This window comes from Seriola lalandi, unplaced genomic scaffold (assembly GCF_002814215.2).
Source record: "Seriola lalandi dorsalis isolate HSWRI2012SDOR001 ecotype SW California unplaced genomic scaffold, Sedor1 jcf7180002054216, whole genome shotgun sequence".
Lineage (NCBI taxonomy): Eukaryota > Metazoa > Chordata > Actinopteri > Carangiformes > Carangidae > Seriola > Seriola lalandi.
This window is the reverse complement of record NW_019524769.1, coordinates 27,503-42,728: the sequence shown is the minus strand read 5'-3', so window position 1 is coordinate 42,728 and position 15,226 is coordinate 27,503. Positions and strand designations below refer to the sequence as shown.

Sequence of the window (15,226 nt, the reverse complement as noted above, 5' to 3'; positions counted from 1 at the left end):
CTGTGACATGATTTTAACAAACACCCCAGGGTGCTGCTCGGGTGTCACCACAGTTTCTGTAACTGGAGTTGCTTGAGGTGTGAAAGTGATTTGACCTGTGTCAATCCAATACGAGAAGAAGTGATTGTTGTGGGTTTTATACTGGGATTAAAGAACAGTTTTATTTGATTTTCTGTATTGATTAATGTGTACATTTATTTTCTGATTGATTGATTGAATAGCACCAAATCTAAATTCACTTTCTTGCTGAGGGCTAGAGGAGAGGGTCGATACCACTCTCAGATCTGTCTGTTGAATATGAAGCTGCTGTACAACGTGAAGGAAGCTAGCTTTGCCTTTGCGTGAAGAATGGAGGCAGAGGGGATGTTAGTCTCACCTCTAAAGCTAACTAATTAACATGTTATATCTCGTTAGTTTGTGTTATATCTCGTTAGTTCTCGTTAGCGTATCCAAAATCTGAAATGTGACTTGTGTTTTTAATGTAGTGTCGGCATCTTACTCTTCTTCTGATAGTCTGAACCGTGTGTGTTTTGTGTGTGTGTGTGTGTGTGTGTGTGTGTGTAAATAAGTCAGCTGAATTGTTAGGATGATTGTTGGCAGGTAGAAGTAGAGATCTACTAGAGATTATCTCCCTGGCTCAAGTCAAACATCCAGAAGGAATTAACTTGGAACAAGGGTTTACATAACACACATGCACACACACACACACGCAGGAGGTCATTCTTGCGCACACACCCAGGGAGCAGTTTGCAGGGGAAGTTGAGTGTGTCAGTCGATAATGTGACAGCTTCCTCCCTCTTTCTCCAAACTCCTTTTGGTTTCTTTACTTTCGCTTGGTCACGTTTTATTTTCTGTTGACATTATCTGTCAGTGCACATGGCAGAGCGGTCCTCATTTTCACTCTCTCTCTTCCTCACACATGCACGCACGCACGCACACACACACAAGCTCACACAAACAGCATGAAAATTCACTTCTTCACTGTATGATGAACTGAGACACACTGCATGGTATCGAATCCATTGTTTAAGCAGATGCTTCCTCCAAAATTTGTGTTTCTGTGTGGGTGTGTGCACAGTGTCCTGTTTTTATCTCTGCCTAGCTAATGAAGCTGCGACAATGTGTGTGTCAGTGGCATGGCTGAAAATTACACAACTTTAAAGTGTATTTCAGTTTTTTGACAACTTTGGTTTTATTTTCATAGTTTTGATGATAATTTCTGTCAAAACTAATAACAGGTCACTCACAAAGTTTACTGATGAGATCTGTATCATTGGTAACAATATAAAAAATGATTATGTAAATTATTAGGTGAACTTGGTATGTATCTGTTGTAAACATTAATCACAGTATACAGACCAAATTGGCTCAACATTGACAATCCTTACTAGCTGCAGTGTTTACATGCCACTCTTTGGTATCGCCTCAGCTCGCTTGGAACCGTGTTGGAGGTTCAACAAACAAACAAAAAAAAAAAAACAGCTACACCAGCTACTATCCACAACTTTTGCCCGATGGAAAACCAAAAAAGGCAAGTAGCCGGTACCATGCACTGGAGGGCTATATGTGTTCTGTCTGAATACACCAGAGCTCATTAATTGAGAAAATATATCTTGTTTTTTTCCTCCAAATTTGTACAAAAACCAAAGTGTAAAAACAACAAGTCATAGTTTCCACATGCTGCTGGGGCTGTTTCTCGCTGGGACAGTGACTTCTGGAGTCTTCTCGTCACTCGCTGCTTCCAGTGTCTGTGCTTAGCTAAGCTAGCTGGCTGCTATCTCCGGCTTCATATTCAGCTTGCGAGCATCAGTTTTCTCATCCGTCTCTAGGCAAGAAAGAAAATAAGCGTATTTCCTTAAATGCTGAGCTATTCCTTTTAACTTCACACACTCGCACATAGCTGTGCTTTCTTCCCGCCTTCTCTGACTACTTTTCATGTTTTGCTTTTGTGTGTGCGTCTGTGTGTGTCTGTGTATGTGTGTTAGTGGGCTGCAGGCAGCAGCACACTCAGGTTTGTGTAGTTACTTCACCCCTACTGATCTATGTGTGTTTGTGCTTTGTGAATGATTTATGATTCTTGCAACTATTTTTGGTGTGTGTGTGTGTGTGTGTGTGTGTGTGTGTGTGTGAGAGAGAGACCCAGTTCAGCTTGTATTTATTTGCATTTTAGACATTTGGAATGACTGTTTTGTTTATGTGTGTGCTCATTCTATTGATGTTCAACTTGTTTTTGCCTTTCTTCTCATAAATGGTGATGTTTTTCCATCCTCATATATTTAGATGTCACCTCTCTTTCATGTTTTATTGTCTCTCTCTCTCTGTCTTCTTCTCTGTGTAGACTCTAATATTTCACTGATTACAAATCACTCTGGGTCAGTTTGTCAAATAAGTGGTTAAAATGTGAACATTAATGTACTCTCACTTGTTCACTCTCTTCATTTTCGCTCTCTCCAGACCACAGAAGTATGAAACAACTGAGTGAGGAAGAGAGACAAAGAGCAAGAGAGAGAGATAAACAGATAAAGGAAGGAGCGATAGAGGAGGAGGGGCAGAGGGGGAGAGTGACATCCTATTGATATACACAGAGGAAATATTACAAGGTGACAGAGACAGAGTTATAGAGCTGTCCCATGCTTCACAGGGGTATTAAGTGTCTCCATCCTTCTCCTTCTCTAAACACCTTGCCAACTCTCCCATCGCAGCCATAAAACAGTTTGAAGTTCTCTTTGTTCTAGTTCTACGATGTTTCTGTGTTCTTTAAAGTCCTCTCCTCTCCTCTCCTCCCCTCCCCTCCTCCCCTCCCCTCCCCTCCCCTCTCCTCTCCTCTGCACTGATTGGCCGGTTGGGTCGCAGCCAAGTGGTACAGGGTGGAGACGTATGTTGTCCTGGCACCGTGTGTGTGTGTGTGTGTGTGTGTGTGTGTGTGTGTCTGTGTGTGTGTGTGTGTGTGTGTGTGTGTCTGTTCACAAGGATCAGTTTTCTGTATGCCGTCATCATGTGCCATTTGATAAGTGCCGTGATTGGTCATTCAAGACATATTTAGCTGTGGTCATCTTTCAAACACACACACACACACACACACACACACACACACACACTCACACTCACACTGGCGCGTCACAGGAAAGGAGTGGTGCTCTCTTGATTGTTTAGTTGCCCTTTCATATTTTTCTAATCTTGGGAAAATGAATGGAGTAGAGTGGCAGGGCAGGAGGGAGGAGGGGAAGTGGAAAGTCAATCAAAGAAATGAAGGAAGGAAAAGAGTTAGTGAGTGAAGGCCTAATCAAAGTGCAGTAACATTTACCGTACTTGTGTTTAGTGCCTAAATATAGACTAACCTAATAACAATTGCTGGATCAAAACCACCCATGCATGAAACTTTTGAACAACAACAAGTTAGATACTTTGGAAGATACCGTGTGAGCAATTGTTATCCAAAGCAACGGTCCAACATTTTGGGAAATACGCTTATTCACTTTCTTGTAGAGAGTGAAATGAGAGGATTCATCCGGATAAACATGAGGCTACAGCCAACAGCCGGTTAGCACAGTATCATGACTGGAGCACGTCTCAAGCTCACTCGCGACATTACATGTTACATATCTTGTTTATTTAATCCATATAAAAACCAAAGTGTAAAAATAAAGAGTTGCATTTTTACCAGGAGGGTATTTGTGGGACTATTTCTTGGCGGTGTGCAGTGACCTCTGGGAGGAAGGAAATCTCAACTTGCTGTTTTTACACTTTGATTTTTCTACGGATTAAACAAACAAGATAGTTTAGCGGAGAACTACAGGAATTTTTTTGGGTGAATTTTCGTTACCGTTAGAGCCAGGCTGTTTCCAGTCTTTATCCTATGCTAAGCTAATCGTCAGCTCCATATTTACTGCACAGACATCAGAGTAGTACCGATCGTCTCATCTAACTCAGTAAGAAAGGGAATAAGCATACCTGCCAAAATGTAAAGCTATTCCTTTGAGTGTCATGGTGGGATTAATGTTTCTAGAGGTTGGAGCATTTTATCTCTCGTCTGGCACTTTAAACGCTATTAAATATTAAATGTTCAGTGTGCTCATCTGGTATTTATTATTTAATTTCAGTGCAAATCAGTGAACGTCTGTACTCAAACTTATACGAGTGAGGGACACTGGGTGAATGTTGATTACTTGAAATGTCTTCATGTCATTAAGACTCAGTTCATTCTTATTCTTTGAAACAGCAATTGCAAAAACAGTCTGAGTGGATCAGAGGAGTGGTATATTTAAATAATTCAATAATGTAAAAACATCAGCAGTGATGGTTTTGATATCACATCCTGAGAATCAAAGAGGGAGACTGAACTTCTTCTGGACTCAGTAAGAGCTGAATGCTCTGCAGCAAGACGCACTTTGTTTCGAGCAAAGGGTGTGACTCAGCTTTTCTCAGCTGGAAAAACTCCTTTATCAGCTAACCTGTCCCTGTAATCCACAGCTTGGTGCAACAAGTTCACAACAATCTGCAAAAGGGGTGTGGGAGTGCATTCTGGGAAATGTAGGAAACCACTAACTGAGACAGAAGTCCACGAGGCATGCTGAGGGAAAGTTGGTCCACAAAAACAGTAAATTAAAGTAAATTATAGCACTTTATCACGACGTGACTCCTGGAAAACTCTCACCCAGACTCATTTGGAGCAATAATGAGCCTGCAGCCGAGTCTGAAGTGATAAATGGAGCGAGTTGTGTTTGGGCTTTGCACTGAGAGATGAATGGAGCGCTACAGCTGCCATGACTAGCTAAATATTACACAGTGAAACACACAGATACACACACGCTAACTGAGCAGAAGGCCGGAATATGTTAGGAATGTGCTCTCGGTGATGACCGACCTTCACACGGACACATGCACACACACCCTGTGCTCAGATACACAGCTATGTGCAAAAACACACACATTCCACTTCAAATTCACACACTTTTCTGATCACATGCTGACACATTTGTTCTCGTCTTGGGTGAAGATTTGCTCATGAAGAATTGCTCACACTTCTGTGTCACTATCTATTGTGCACTGACAAGGCTTTTACACACACACACACACACACACACACACACACACACACACACACACACACACACACACACACACACCCTATCTTGCTCAACGGGTCAGGATGTTTCACAAGTCAGGACCTGCATTTCGAGGATATGCCTGTGTGCATATTGCTGCATCTGTATGTGTCTGTGAGTACATTACTAGCCTCTGAGAAAATGTTAACTGTCAAACACACACACACAGGCCGCAGTCAAAGTTGTAGTCTCATTACTGTGGTCTCCAAGGAGTCACTATGGCAATAGCAGAATGAAACCACGGCCTGTGGGAGAGGAGGTGTGTGTGTGCGCACGCGTGTGTGTGTGTGTGTGCGTGCGTCCTTCAGACCCAGAAGCACTTTATTCCCCCAGGAAGTAAGTTACTCTCGATAGGCCAATCAAAGTACAGAGTTTAATGCAATTGGTCCAACACTTCTGACCTTTATTACTCGCCAACCCCAGGGGAGCAGAGCGCCTGCAGGGCGATGACGTCACGCCTAGAGTGAAATAACGAAAGAAGGAATGAGGAAGACGTGAATTGCAATACTTCAGCCAAGGAAAGTGACTTTATGAGTTTGTCTTTGTTGTTGTTTTTGGAAAGAAAATATGGGTAGAACATGGATAAAACAAGTTTGACAAAGTGACAAACAGTCACACTCAGATAAAGAATAACAGGAAGACGGGCGTAAACATTTAATGTTTTCTTTTTCATTAATGAAACATGTTATTATACATGAAAAAAAATCAATTATGTCCTAAAGATGCACTGAATCCCACAGCAAGGCCACACAGAGATGGAGAGGAAGATGAGGAGAGAAAGAAAATAGAAGATGAGTGATATGGATGAAGTAAGACAGCTCAGGGAGTGAGTGCAGGGCTAAACAAATATTTACAGTGCATCCTGCTCTGTGTTTATGGCTAGGTTTATGACCACACTCACCACACCTCCTGTCCATCCCTGCCATTTTCGTCTCTCTCTTCCTCTCTACTACCAGACAGCATTATCCTCACAGGTTGAACGGGCAGTTTTGTGTGTGTGTGTGTGTGTGTGTGTGTGTGTGTGTCTTTCTTTTTGGTCTGTTTGCATGTGTGAACATTTTTGTTGCAGCATCAGTCATGCAGATTTGCTCTCGTGTGTGCGCAGTGTTCTCCAAATGTTCTCTTTAAATATCAACTATTTCTCTGTCTGTTTTCAACTGTCTCACACAAACACACACACAGAGTTCATATGTCAGTGGTTGTGTTTTATGTCTAGAGAACCAGGGAAGTCTGATAAAAGATAAATAAAAGAGGATTTTATGGAGGGAGGAGAAAGGCTAGACAGAGCATTAGCTTTTAGCCTGAGGAATTAATTTCAACACAGACTTTTATTCAAGTTTTCTTCTTTTGCCCATCCATCTAAAAACAGACTCCACTGGCATTTTCTGCTTCTCACACAAATCAGCATAAAACTGGCATCTCACACCAGCATGCTGCATAAACATGCTTGCCCCCATTATAAGTCCTCTGTTCCTTTTTTTGTAAATGTTTCATAAATTATCTGAAGTTTGGAGCAAATAGCCTCCAGCTCAGTCTTTATCTCATACAAATAGATTAGACTCAAGCATCTACAGCCACGCTAGCAGCTCCATGAAGCTGTACATAGGCACAGTGTTGCCTTTGAGCTAAATGCTATCATACCTGTAAACTGCTCACTTGTTTCAGTGTCACTTTAATGATAATGGGAACATTAAAGAAGTTAGCATTTCAGGTCAGCAGTGCTTGGAGCAAAATGCCAACATCAGCATGCTAACATGTTCATAATGACAGTGCTAACCTGTTTAGCAGGCACTGTATACTGTTACCGCGGTGACTATCTTTACAAACGTGCCAATTAGTACTTGACATACTGCACACCTGAGGCCGGTGGGAATGCCCCTAGTTTTGTAGGTATTTGGTCAAATTTTCACCTGATGCTGATGCTATAAGTTTAGTGATCACCACAGTGACAATTCATCTTGAGCGGGACATGAAGGTCGGTGACAAATTTCATGGCAGTCAATCCAATAATTGTTGAGACATTTCACTTAAAACCATAAAATCAACCTCATAGTGGTGCGAAAAAGAGAAAAACCGGGATCACCAAAGTCTGAATAGTACCTGGTCTTGGAACCATGAATGTATGTAACTGAGATATTTATGTCAGGACCAAAGTGGTGGACCAACTGACTGACACTACCATCCCTACAGCAGCATGGCTAAAATATGGTGTACGTACAGTATGATTTTAAAAAGGAAATGAACCACTCTTCCCCTGAGCATACTCTCACTTCTTCCTCTTCCCTTTATTGTCACCCAGGGACATGAATAATACGCCCTAGTAACATATTCATATATTTAGAGATTACTAATGCTAATGGTGGTTTTCTGTCCTCCACAAACTCTTCTACTCCACAAGTGATAACATCTTCTGTCATCTGTCTTTTAGGAGGTGGAGATTCTGGACATCAGCAACATCAGAGACACCAGAACAGGAAAGTACGCCAAACAACCAAAGGTTGGTTGTGTGTGTGTGTGTGTGTGTGTGTGTGTGTGTGTGTGTGTGTGTGTGTGTGTGTGTGAGAGAGGGAGAGAGAGAGGGACGGAAGCTGTCACCTCCTGCTGTGGATAACTTTGTGCTCTGACCAGCAATGTAATGCTCAAGTGTCACTGTCACCAAAAGATGTGTGTGTGTCCACTGTATGTGTGTGTTTCCTCTCTCAGCTGATGGTGCAAAGGTGACAGAGTGCTAATGAGCCTGCTGACAGATGGACTGTCAGACAGGAAGTGATATAACCAGGGACTGTTGACGAGGAAGTCATTGTGTAAGAGCGTAGAACTGGCTGACAGGGACACTGATATAAAGCCGCGCATTAGTGGTAAACAGTTCAAACATGGATGTGTTGACATAGTGCAGGCTCGTGGATTTGTTTGGGAAAAGATATAACAAAGTGCTTTTACATTATTACTTTAATTACATTTTATGAATCTGTAATTAAAGGAATAAACACTAAAATCTTGTTTTGCTTTCAGTCAGCATATAAAAGGGTAGAAGCCTTTTATTATGTATGAAAAACTGCATGTTCAGGACTTTAGGTAGCGACTGTGTGACACTTAAGGGTGTTGTGTAAAAAGTGAAGTTTATGGCTGTAATATGGTGATGAAATGTTACTGAGTAAACGGCTGAGTAATGTTAAAAGGCAGCATTCAGGAGAGCTACGGCAAAAAAATTAAACATATTTACCCAAGTAAAAAAAAACCCTCACCTATCACTAGTGATATCTGGCTCTGCAGATCCCTTTGGTTTTGGTTTGCCCAGGTTATCAGATGAGATTTCTGCCTCCACCCAAATGCAACTTTTTCTATATTCACAGCATTAAAAAATAAGTTTTATGCTGCTATAATCAATATTTTTATGTTCACAATGGATCATAACAGTTATGTTGAGCCTTAGCTCTTTAACTCATTGTTTTGGTTGTATGGTGTGCAACTTCACCGCTCTCATTAGCATTGTTTAAAGCCACAGCTGAAAAAAGCTCTCATAAATTGACTGTATGCTGCCAGCCCAGCAGCAAACAGCAGACAGACACTGGCGATGAGCTGATGGAGGTAGTGGAGCATTTAGCAGCTAAAGAGCCAGACTTTTCCCTCAGGAGCCGGTAGAGATCAGAGTGAATATTGAGCAGAATTAATTTCTTATGTTGTTTCATAACTGCTGGTTGTGTAAATTAGCAAGTGTTCACTAAGTTCACCATGTCAGCTTTTGTAAGATGATGATATTTCATTGTTGTATTTTCAGCTCTTTGGTCTTCAGTCAGTTAATACAGGTTCAAAAAGTTCAAAAGCAACATTTACATCCAGAAGCAGGGGTTCCTGTCACTCTGGAAAATCCCAAGAACACTGTCAACAGTTTTACGAGGATGATTTGTTTGGTGGAAAGTAGTTCCAAAGAAAATTGTTCATAATGAAGCCTGTGGATTATCTTCAGTAACAGACATTTTCTGGAAAGACAGGTCGCTGTTGATGTTTTTAATTTTTTTTATTTAGTCATTTTGGGTAAACGGATCCTTTAAACTCTTGCTTGCTGTTTAATGACACTGTACATTTTGTACACTGCTCTGGCAGTCATCCATGTTAATTTATTTAATTGAAATGAAAGAGAGACATGATAGAGAGGGTGTGATGGAGAGAATGCATAATTGATAGGGAGACATTGAGTGTTCAAGCGACTTGGTGGTAGAGAGAGAGTCGTCTAAAAGGGAGGAAAGAGTCGTTTGGTTAATTAGATCAGAGTGCTACACCACATGCATCACATTTACTGTTCTCAGGAGACAGAGAGATGGGCGAAGATCGGATGTAGAATGAAGGATGTAGAATTCGTATGCATGAGTCAAACCAGGTTAAGGTCAATGAAGAGTGTGCGTCATGTTTAAATTCAGTGTAATAAAATGTCCCAAAACGTACATAAAAATACCGGTGTGTGTGTTTGTGTGTGTAAGGAACCGAAGCTGCGAGAGGTGCTGGGCTTTGGTAAGGGCGACAATGTAGAAGGGAAACTGGTAACCGTCGTCCATGGCAACGACCTGGTCAACATCTCCTTCCTCAACTTCCAGGCCATGCAGGAAGATACAGCCAAGGTAACCATGGAAGCCACTATTCTATAATCTACTCATTTTACTTATATTTGCATATTATATTTCTTCCTTTTTCTCTTCCTTCCTTATTTTCTTCCTTTCATGTCCTTTCTTCCTTGTTTCCCCCCTCTAGTTGACTTTCTTTCCTCAGGCCATATGCTGATTACTCCATTTACGATGTTGACACAGGGGCGTACATGTTTAGGAGTTGTAAAGAGGGATTATTTCCTCTGTGTGTGTGTGTGAGCATGTGTGTTGTATATTGTATATAGAAACTGTTTCACGTAGTTTTGACATCAGACGAACAGTCAAACAAGCCTGTTTTATCTTCTCATTCCTGCCTCTGTGTGTGTGTGTATGTGTGTATGTGTATGTGTTTGTGTGTGTGTTTCCAGATTTGGACTGATGAGCTGTTCACTTTGGCCACAAACATACTTTCCCAGAATGCATCACGGAACACCTTCCTCCTGAAAGCGTAAGACGTTGTGTGCCTTATCTTGACCTTAGGCAGCTGTTAGATTTGGGATCAGTATTTTTCTATGCTCACATTTTCTGTCTGTTTCAGATACACTAAGTTAAAGCTGCAGGTGAATCAGGATGGGAAGATTCCAGTGAAGAAGTGAGAAACACGCACACCAACCACTTATTAAACTCTATACATAATTTTAAACACCAGTGCCCTTCACTTCTGCTTTCTTTTCCTCTTCTCTGTCTCTCTTTCACTTTCTCTCGGCTCTTCTTAAGTTCACCTCTAATTTATCTCTGTTCACACTGTCTGACACTTGATGCTGACACATACAAATCTGATCCTCTCAGACTCTTCTGACCTGATTTTTATGATGAGATATCCTCAGCATGATGAGAGGTTTTAACTCTTACCCTTATCTCTCCAAACTCTCTCTGTCTTTCAGTATTCTCAAGATGTTTTCAGATAAAAAGAGAGTGGAGACGGCTCTGGAGCAGTGCATTCTCGTCAATAACAGGGTAATCATCAAAAGCAATCACTGACCACAGAGCTACTCAAGATATGTGTGTGTATTGTGTTGGTTCATTCATGACAACAACAGGTCGAAAAAGATGCAACCAAGTCTTTCACTCTAGGGTGTTACAGAGCATTCCTTGAATGCCTTTGCAAGAAAGGTAAAAAATAAAATAAAATGAGAAAATTGCATTTTAATTAACTGCCAACGAAAGTGACAAGTTTTGATTTTTGATTTTTGTGCACCTTAGTTCATGGGCTTTAGAGGCACTGGCTACCTTAAGACTGACAAAGGCTAAGCTAAGCTAAGCTAACTGTCTCCTGGCTGCAGCGTCACGATCACTGTGCAGACATGAATGTGATATCAGTCTTATCCTCTAACTTTTGGCAGGAAAGCAAAAATAAGCATATTTCACAAAATTTCATTCTATTCCTTCAAAGCTAGTTGTTGACTCTGAGATTGCATAAAAGCTAGTAAGCAAACAAGCAGAGAAGTTAACATTGTTAGCTAAAACTAATGAATGAATGAATGGATTTTTAGTTACTTAGAAGTAATTTATAAACATATTAGTTTAAAACAGCTGAAATTCAGAGTTTCAACTGTTTTTCTAAGCTAGTTTTAAGCTAGAAATGCACACTTGACTAAAGCAACTGAACACTGATACTGACATCAATACATATTTAATTGTATGAAACAAAAGGTAATAATATTATAACATCCACTTAAAAATCTGTTCAATTGAACACATTTGGAACATGAGAGATGGGCTCATCTGATAGGGATGTGGGATGTAAGACAAACTTATCTCCACTGATATCTGGCCTCACTGATACTTTTCATCAGGTTTATGTGTCAACAAGGGTCAGATATTTTTGTCTTGTCTGTCAAAGTTGAGGATCAGGGGAAAACAGTAAAATCTGGCTCCTTAAACAAGTTCATTGTTTAAACTGAGACTCCTGCAAGATGAATTTAATTAGTTTTAAGCACAAAAAAAGAAAATCAGAATGATCAATCAGTTTTTCAAAAGTTTTGACTTCCCAGAAAGAGCAAAGGTGGTTTATAACTTCATTCATTCTTTCAAACATGAGAGTCCAATGAAAATATTAGTTCTGTGCTCTACATCGTCTGCATTGTCAAAATCTTTGCTCGTGTTTGCAGTGTAAGGTACCACAGGCCTGTGGTTTGGTAGGTAAAACAAGGTTTCTTGTGTTTTGATCAGTCATTGCAATCTTTCCCAAAAATCAGTTTGGAGTCACAAGACATTTCTTTTAGAATAAGAGACCAGATTGTGCAAACTGCACTGTCAGCATTTCTCCATATAGTGTTCAGCTATTGCGCCCTCGGCTGGTTACATAGAAGAAGACATGCAGTGGGAAGAGAAGGATCTGAGCCACGACCTAAAATCATGGTGCTTTAGAAAGCAAATAGAGGCTATAGAGTTTACAATACTTAACAGTTTAGTGTACGTATGTCTTTTGTTTTTTTTTAAAACTTCCAGTTGGAGTAAGTTGGATGTCAGGGTGTAGTTGAAGGCAGATGGCTGCTGAGAGGCTGACTGACTGTCAACAGGATCTAACTGTCTCTGCAGCTACTATGCCTCTGTGTTAGTGTGTCGATCTCTTCACTGTCCCACAGAGACTTTAAATCTGTAAATCTAACAAAAATGAGAAGTCTATAAACGAAGACAGGAAATAGCAGCAAAATGCCCCTCTTGTTTTTGAGGAAATCCAGCAACAAAGCAGGGGTTTAATGTCTTTGGGATCAGCAGTGAAGACCTGAATTATTTTCACAGACACAGTGGCTTGTTGGATCCAACATTTACATGTGTTAAACTTTGCATTGTATCCTCAGTGTGGTTATTTTCTCTCTCCCTCCATTACCTTTGTACATGGCCCTCTATGTTCTCTTCCTGCAGTCAGAGGGAATAAAGCCAGATGATTTCTCATGGGAGGCCTTCCAGAAGTTTCTCGACAGCCTCTGTCTGCGGCCTGAGATACAAAGCATCTTTGAGGAAAGGTATGTGACACATAAATAACGCTTTAACAAACACATGCTGAGATTTTCCATTTAGGTTTTTTCCCCATTCCCTTTTGCCAGAATAAAATTTCGACTTCCACCTTCAGTCCTTTCATGATGACTTTTATTTTTCAGTTTCTCAGTGATACTTGCAGCCTATATACACACACACTCTTTTCAATACACTTCTCTCTTTGCTCCAGTGGCTCCAAAAGGAAACCGTTCATCTCTCTGGACCAGCTCATGGACTTCATCAACCGCAGGCAGCGAGACTCCAGACTGAACGAGGTGCTGTACCCCCCGCTGAAAAGAGAGCAGGTCCGACAGATCATGGAGAAATATGAGACCAACACCAGCCAGTTGGAGAGGGGTTAGTAACCGTGTGTGTGTGCGTTTTGCTTTAGAAAGTCATCTTTCTATTTACATTTCAGGCATTTATATGCTCATATCCACAGCAGTTTAAAACATGTGGATTTCATTTGCTGTGAATTATTGCAGAGAAGAATCAGTTTCTGGTTCTTTTGCCTTCATTGTGATCCCAAAAGATCATCCGGTTCTCTCTAAGGAAGTGACCAGGACCTCCTCAAATAACCTTAGCCTTAAGAAGACTCCAGACTAATTAAATCATGTCATTTTGCTAGATAAGAATAATTTTAAGTACGTGTTGCTGTGTCGTCTTGTCGATTGTATCTGTTTGTCCTGAAGTGAGGTTTATCAGCAGCAGCAGCAGTCCTTTAGATAATTACAGCTTTATAGCTATCATTAAATCCTTGACTTTTATTACAGCAACGAGGAGCAGAGGTCGCCCTCTTCCAAAAATCTAGGCCATGGACTGACCAAGGCTGTTTCCCACTTTGCATCCGTTGTAAAACATCCAGAATGTGGGAGTCATTCACAAATCTGATTAATTGTCCCTCTACATGTCATCTGTTGATAAAATGTACAAAACTTGGGGAGAATTGGAGTCATGGCAACCGTAGGCAACTCTGCGAGGACACAGTTAAGCCAAAATCTGTAAGATGATCCACTATCCAGGGCACAGACCCAACCTGAAGCTGCCCTCCGAGTCTGTTGACTGTCTGTCCTAAAAACAGGAGCTTTCTTCGGTTATAGGTAGTTTTACTGTCTGTTAGATCGGATGACGTAAATTCAAATCTTCCAGTCCTTGCCCTTCAAATCAAATCAGTCATTCAGCATATGGATGCTGGTCAGACCAATTGAACCAGCTGTCAGAAACCAGTTTGACTGATTTATTATTGAAGTATGTGAGCTCTGTCCCCTCCGTCTCTCCTGCAGACCAGATCAGTTTACAGGCTTTCAGTCGGTACCTGGGGGGAGAGGAAAACAGCATCGTTCCTCCGGAGAGGCTGGACATCATCGACGATATGAACCAACCGTTGTCTCACTACTTTATCAACTCCTCACACAACACATACCTCACAGGTAAAAGCACAGTCACACAACACACGTACATCACATCTAATGACACACATAGTGGTATCTAGCTTTATACTTAATCTTTCGGATGTGAAACCACATTTCCCTCCCGTTTGTGTTTCCGCTCTCAGTGGGTCAGCTGACTGGTCTATCCTCAGTGGAGATGTACAGGCAGGTGCTTCTGACCGGCTGTCGCTGCGTCGAGCTGGACTGCTGGAAGGGTCGACCGCAAGATGAGGAGCCCTACATCACCCACGGGTTCACCATGACCACAGAGATCCCCTTCAAGGTGGGAGTCACTACGTTTTGACGGTTTGATCAGGTTGAGTTTGTTTAGGTTCTTGCTCTGATGTAACATTTACTCTGGGTGTTTACTAAGGGTATGAAATGTTTATGTGAGTTTTCCCTTTATGTAAATGTCTTTTTATTTTTTTTATCTTATCTCTGGCACCATATAAAAATGATTCAATAAATCACAGATTTCATCTTATTTTTATGCCTACTCTTTAAATTTAGTTGATTGTTTATTGACTTTTATATACACATTAAAAAGCCCTGACAAGCAATTTCTCTGAAAATATAGAAATATATACAGAAATTTGCTGTGTGCTGCAAATTCTTTATGCAGAGATACTGGATGTGAAGGCAGCGACCACAGAGTGTTAAATTGAAACAAAACTCTGTGGAGTATGTTGCCGTTTTATTCAGATAATTACATTTCCACCGTCTATCACAGAAAGTTAACAACCCCTTGTTTTATAACTGTGAACAATGCAAAGTTCTGCTGATCAATTTTTAAGCTATGAGTTGGTATGTTTTGGTTATTGGCACTCATGAAGTGCCCAACAATCTGAGGAAATGTTCATTTCAATGAGAAATTTAGGTTAGTTTTTAATTGTCTGATTCTCTCCACGACCGCAGGAGGTGATTGAAGCGATAGCAGAGAGTGCGTTCAAGACCTCGCCGTACCCCGTCATCCTTTCCTTTGAAAACCACGTGGATTCGTAAGTCACGTCAGTGTGTATGTGCATGGATTCAGATCAACTAGTTTGCTCCAGACTCTTGTGTATTTTGG

The 15,226-nt window shown here is 41.0% G+C and overlaps 1 protein-coding gene across 2 annotated transcripts in view; it reads left to right on the top strand.

Moving 5' to 3' along the window:
* The window catches only part of plcb3 (phospholipase C, beta 3 (phosphatidylinositol-specific)), a 53,566-nt gene that overhangs the window by 24,385 nt on the left and 13,955 nt on the right, over positions 1–15,226 (top strand). For both annotated transcript variants that reach the window (XM_023404091.2, XM_023404090.2), the window contains exons 3-12: positions 7,534–7,602; positions 9,584–9,721; positions 10,114–10,193; positions 10,284–10,337; positions 10,630–10,702; positions 12,614–12,714; positions 12,918–13,084; positions 14,011–14,157; positions 14,283–14,440; positions 15,073–15,155. In XM_023404091.2, coding sequence (XP_023259859.1) covers positions 7,534–7,602; positions 9,584–9,721; positions 10,114–10,193; positions 10,284–10,337; positions 10,630–10,702; positions 12,614–12,714; positions 12,918–13,084; positions 14,011–14,157; positions 14,283–14,440; positions 15,073–15,155 — 1,070 coding nt within the window. The remainder of the gene's footprint in view (positions 1–7,533; positions 7,603–9,583; positions 9,722–10,113; positions 10,194–10,283; positions 10,338–10,629; positions 10,703–12,613; positions 12,715–12,917; positions 13,085–14,010; positions 14,158–14,282; positions 14,441–15,072; positions 15,156–15,226) is intronic.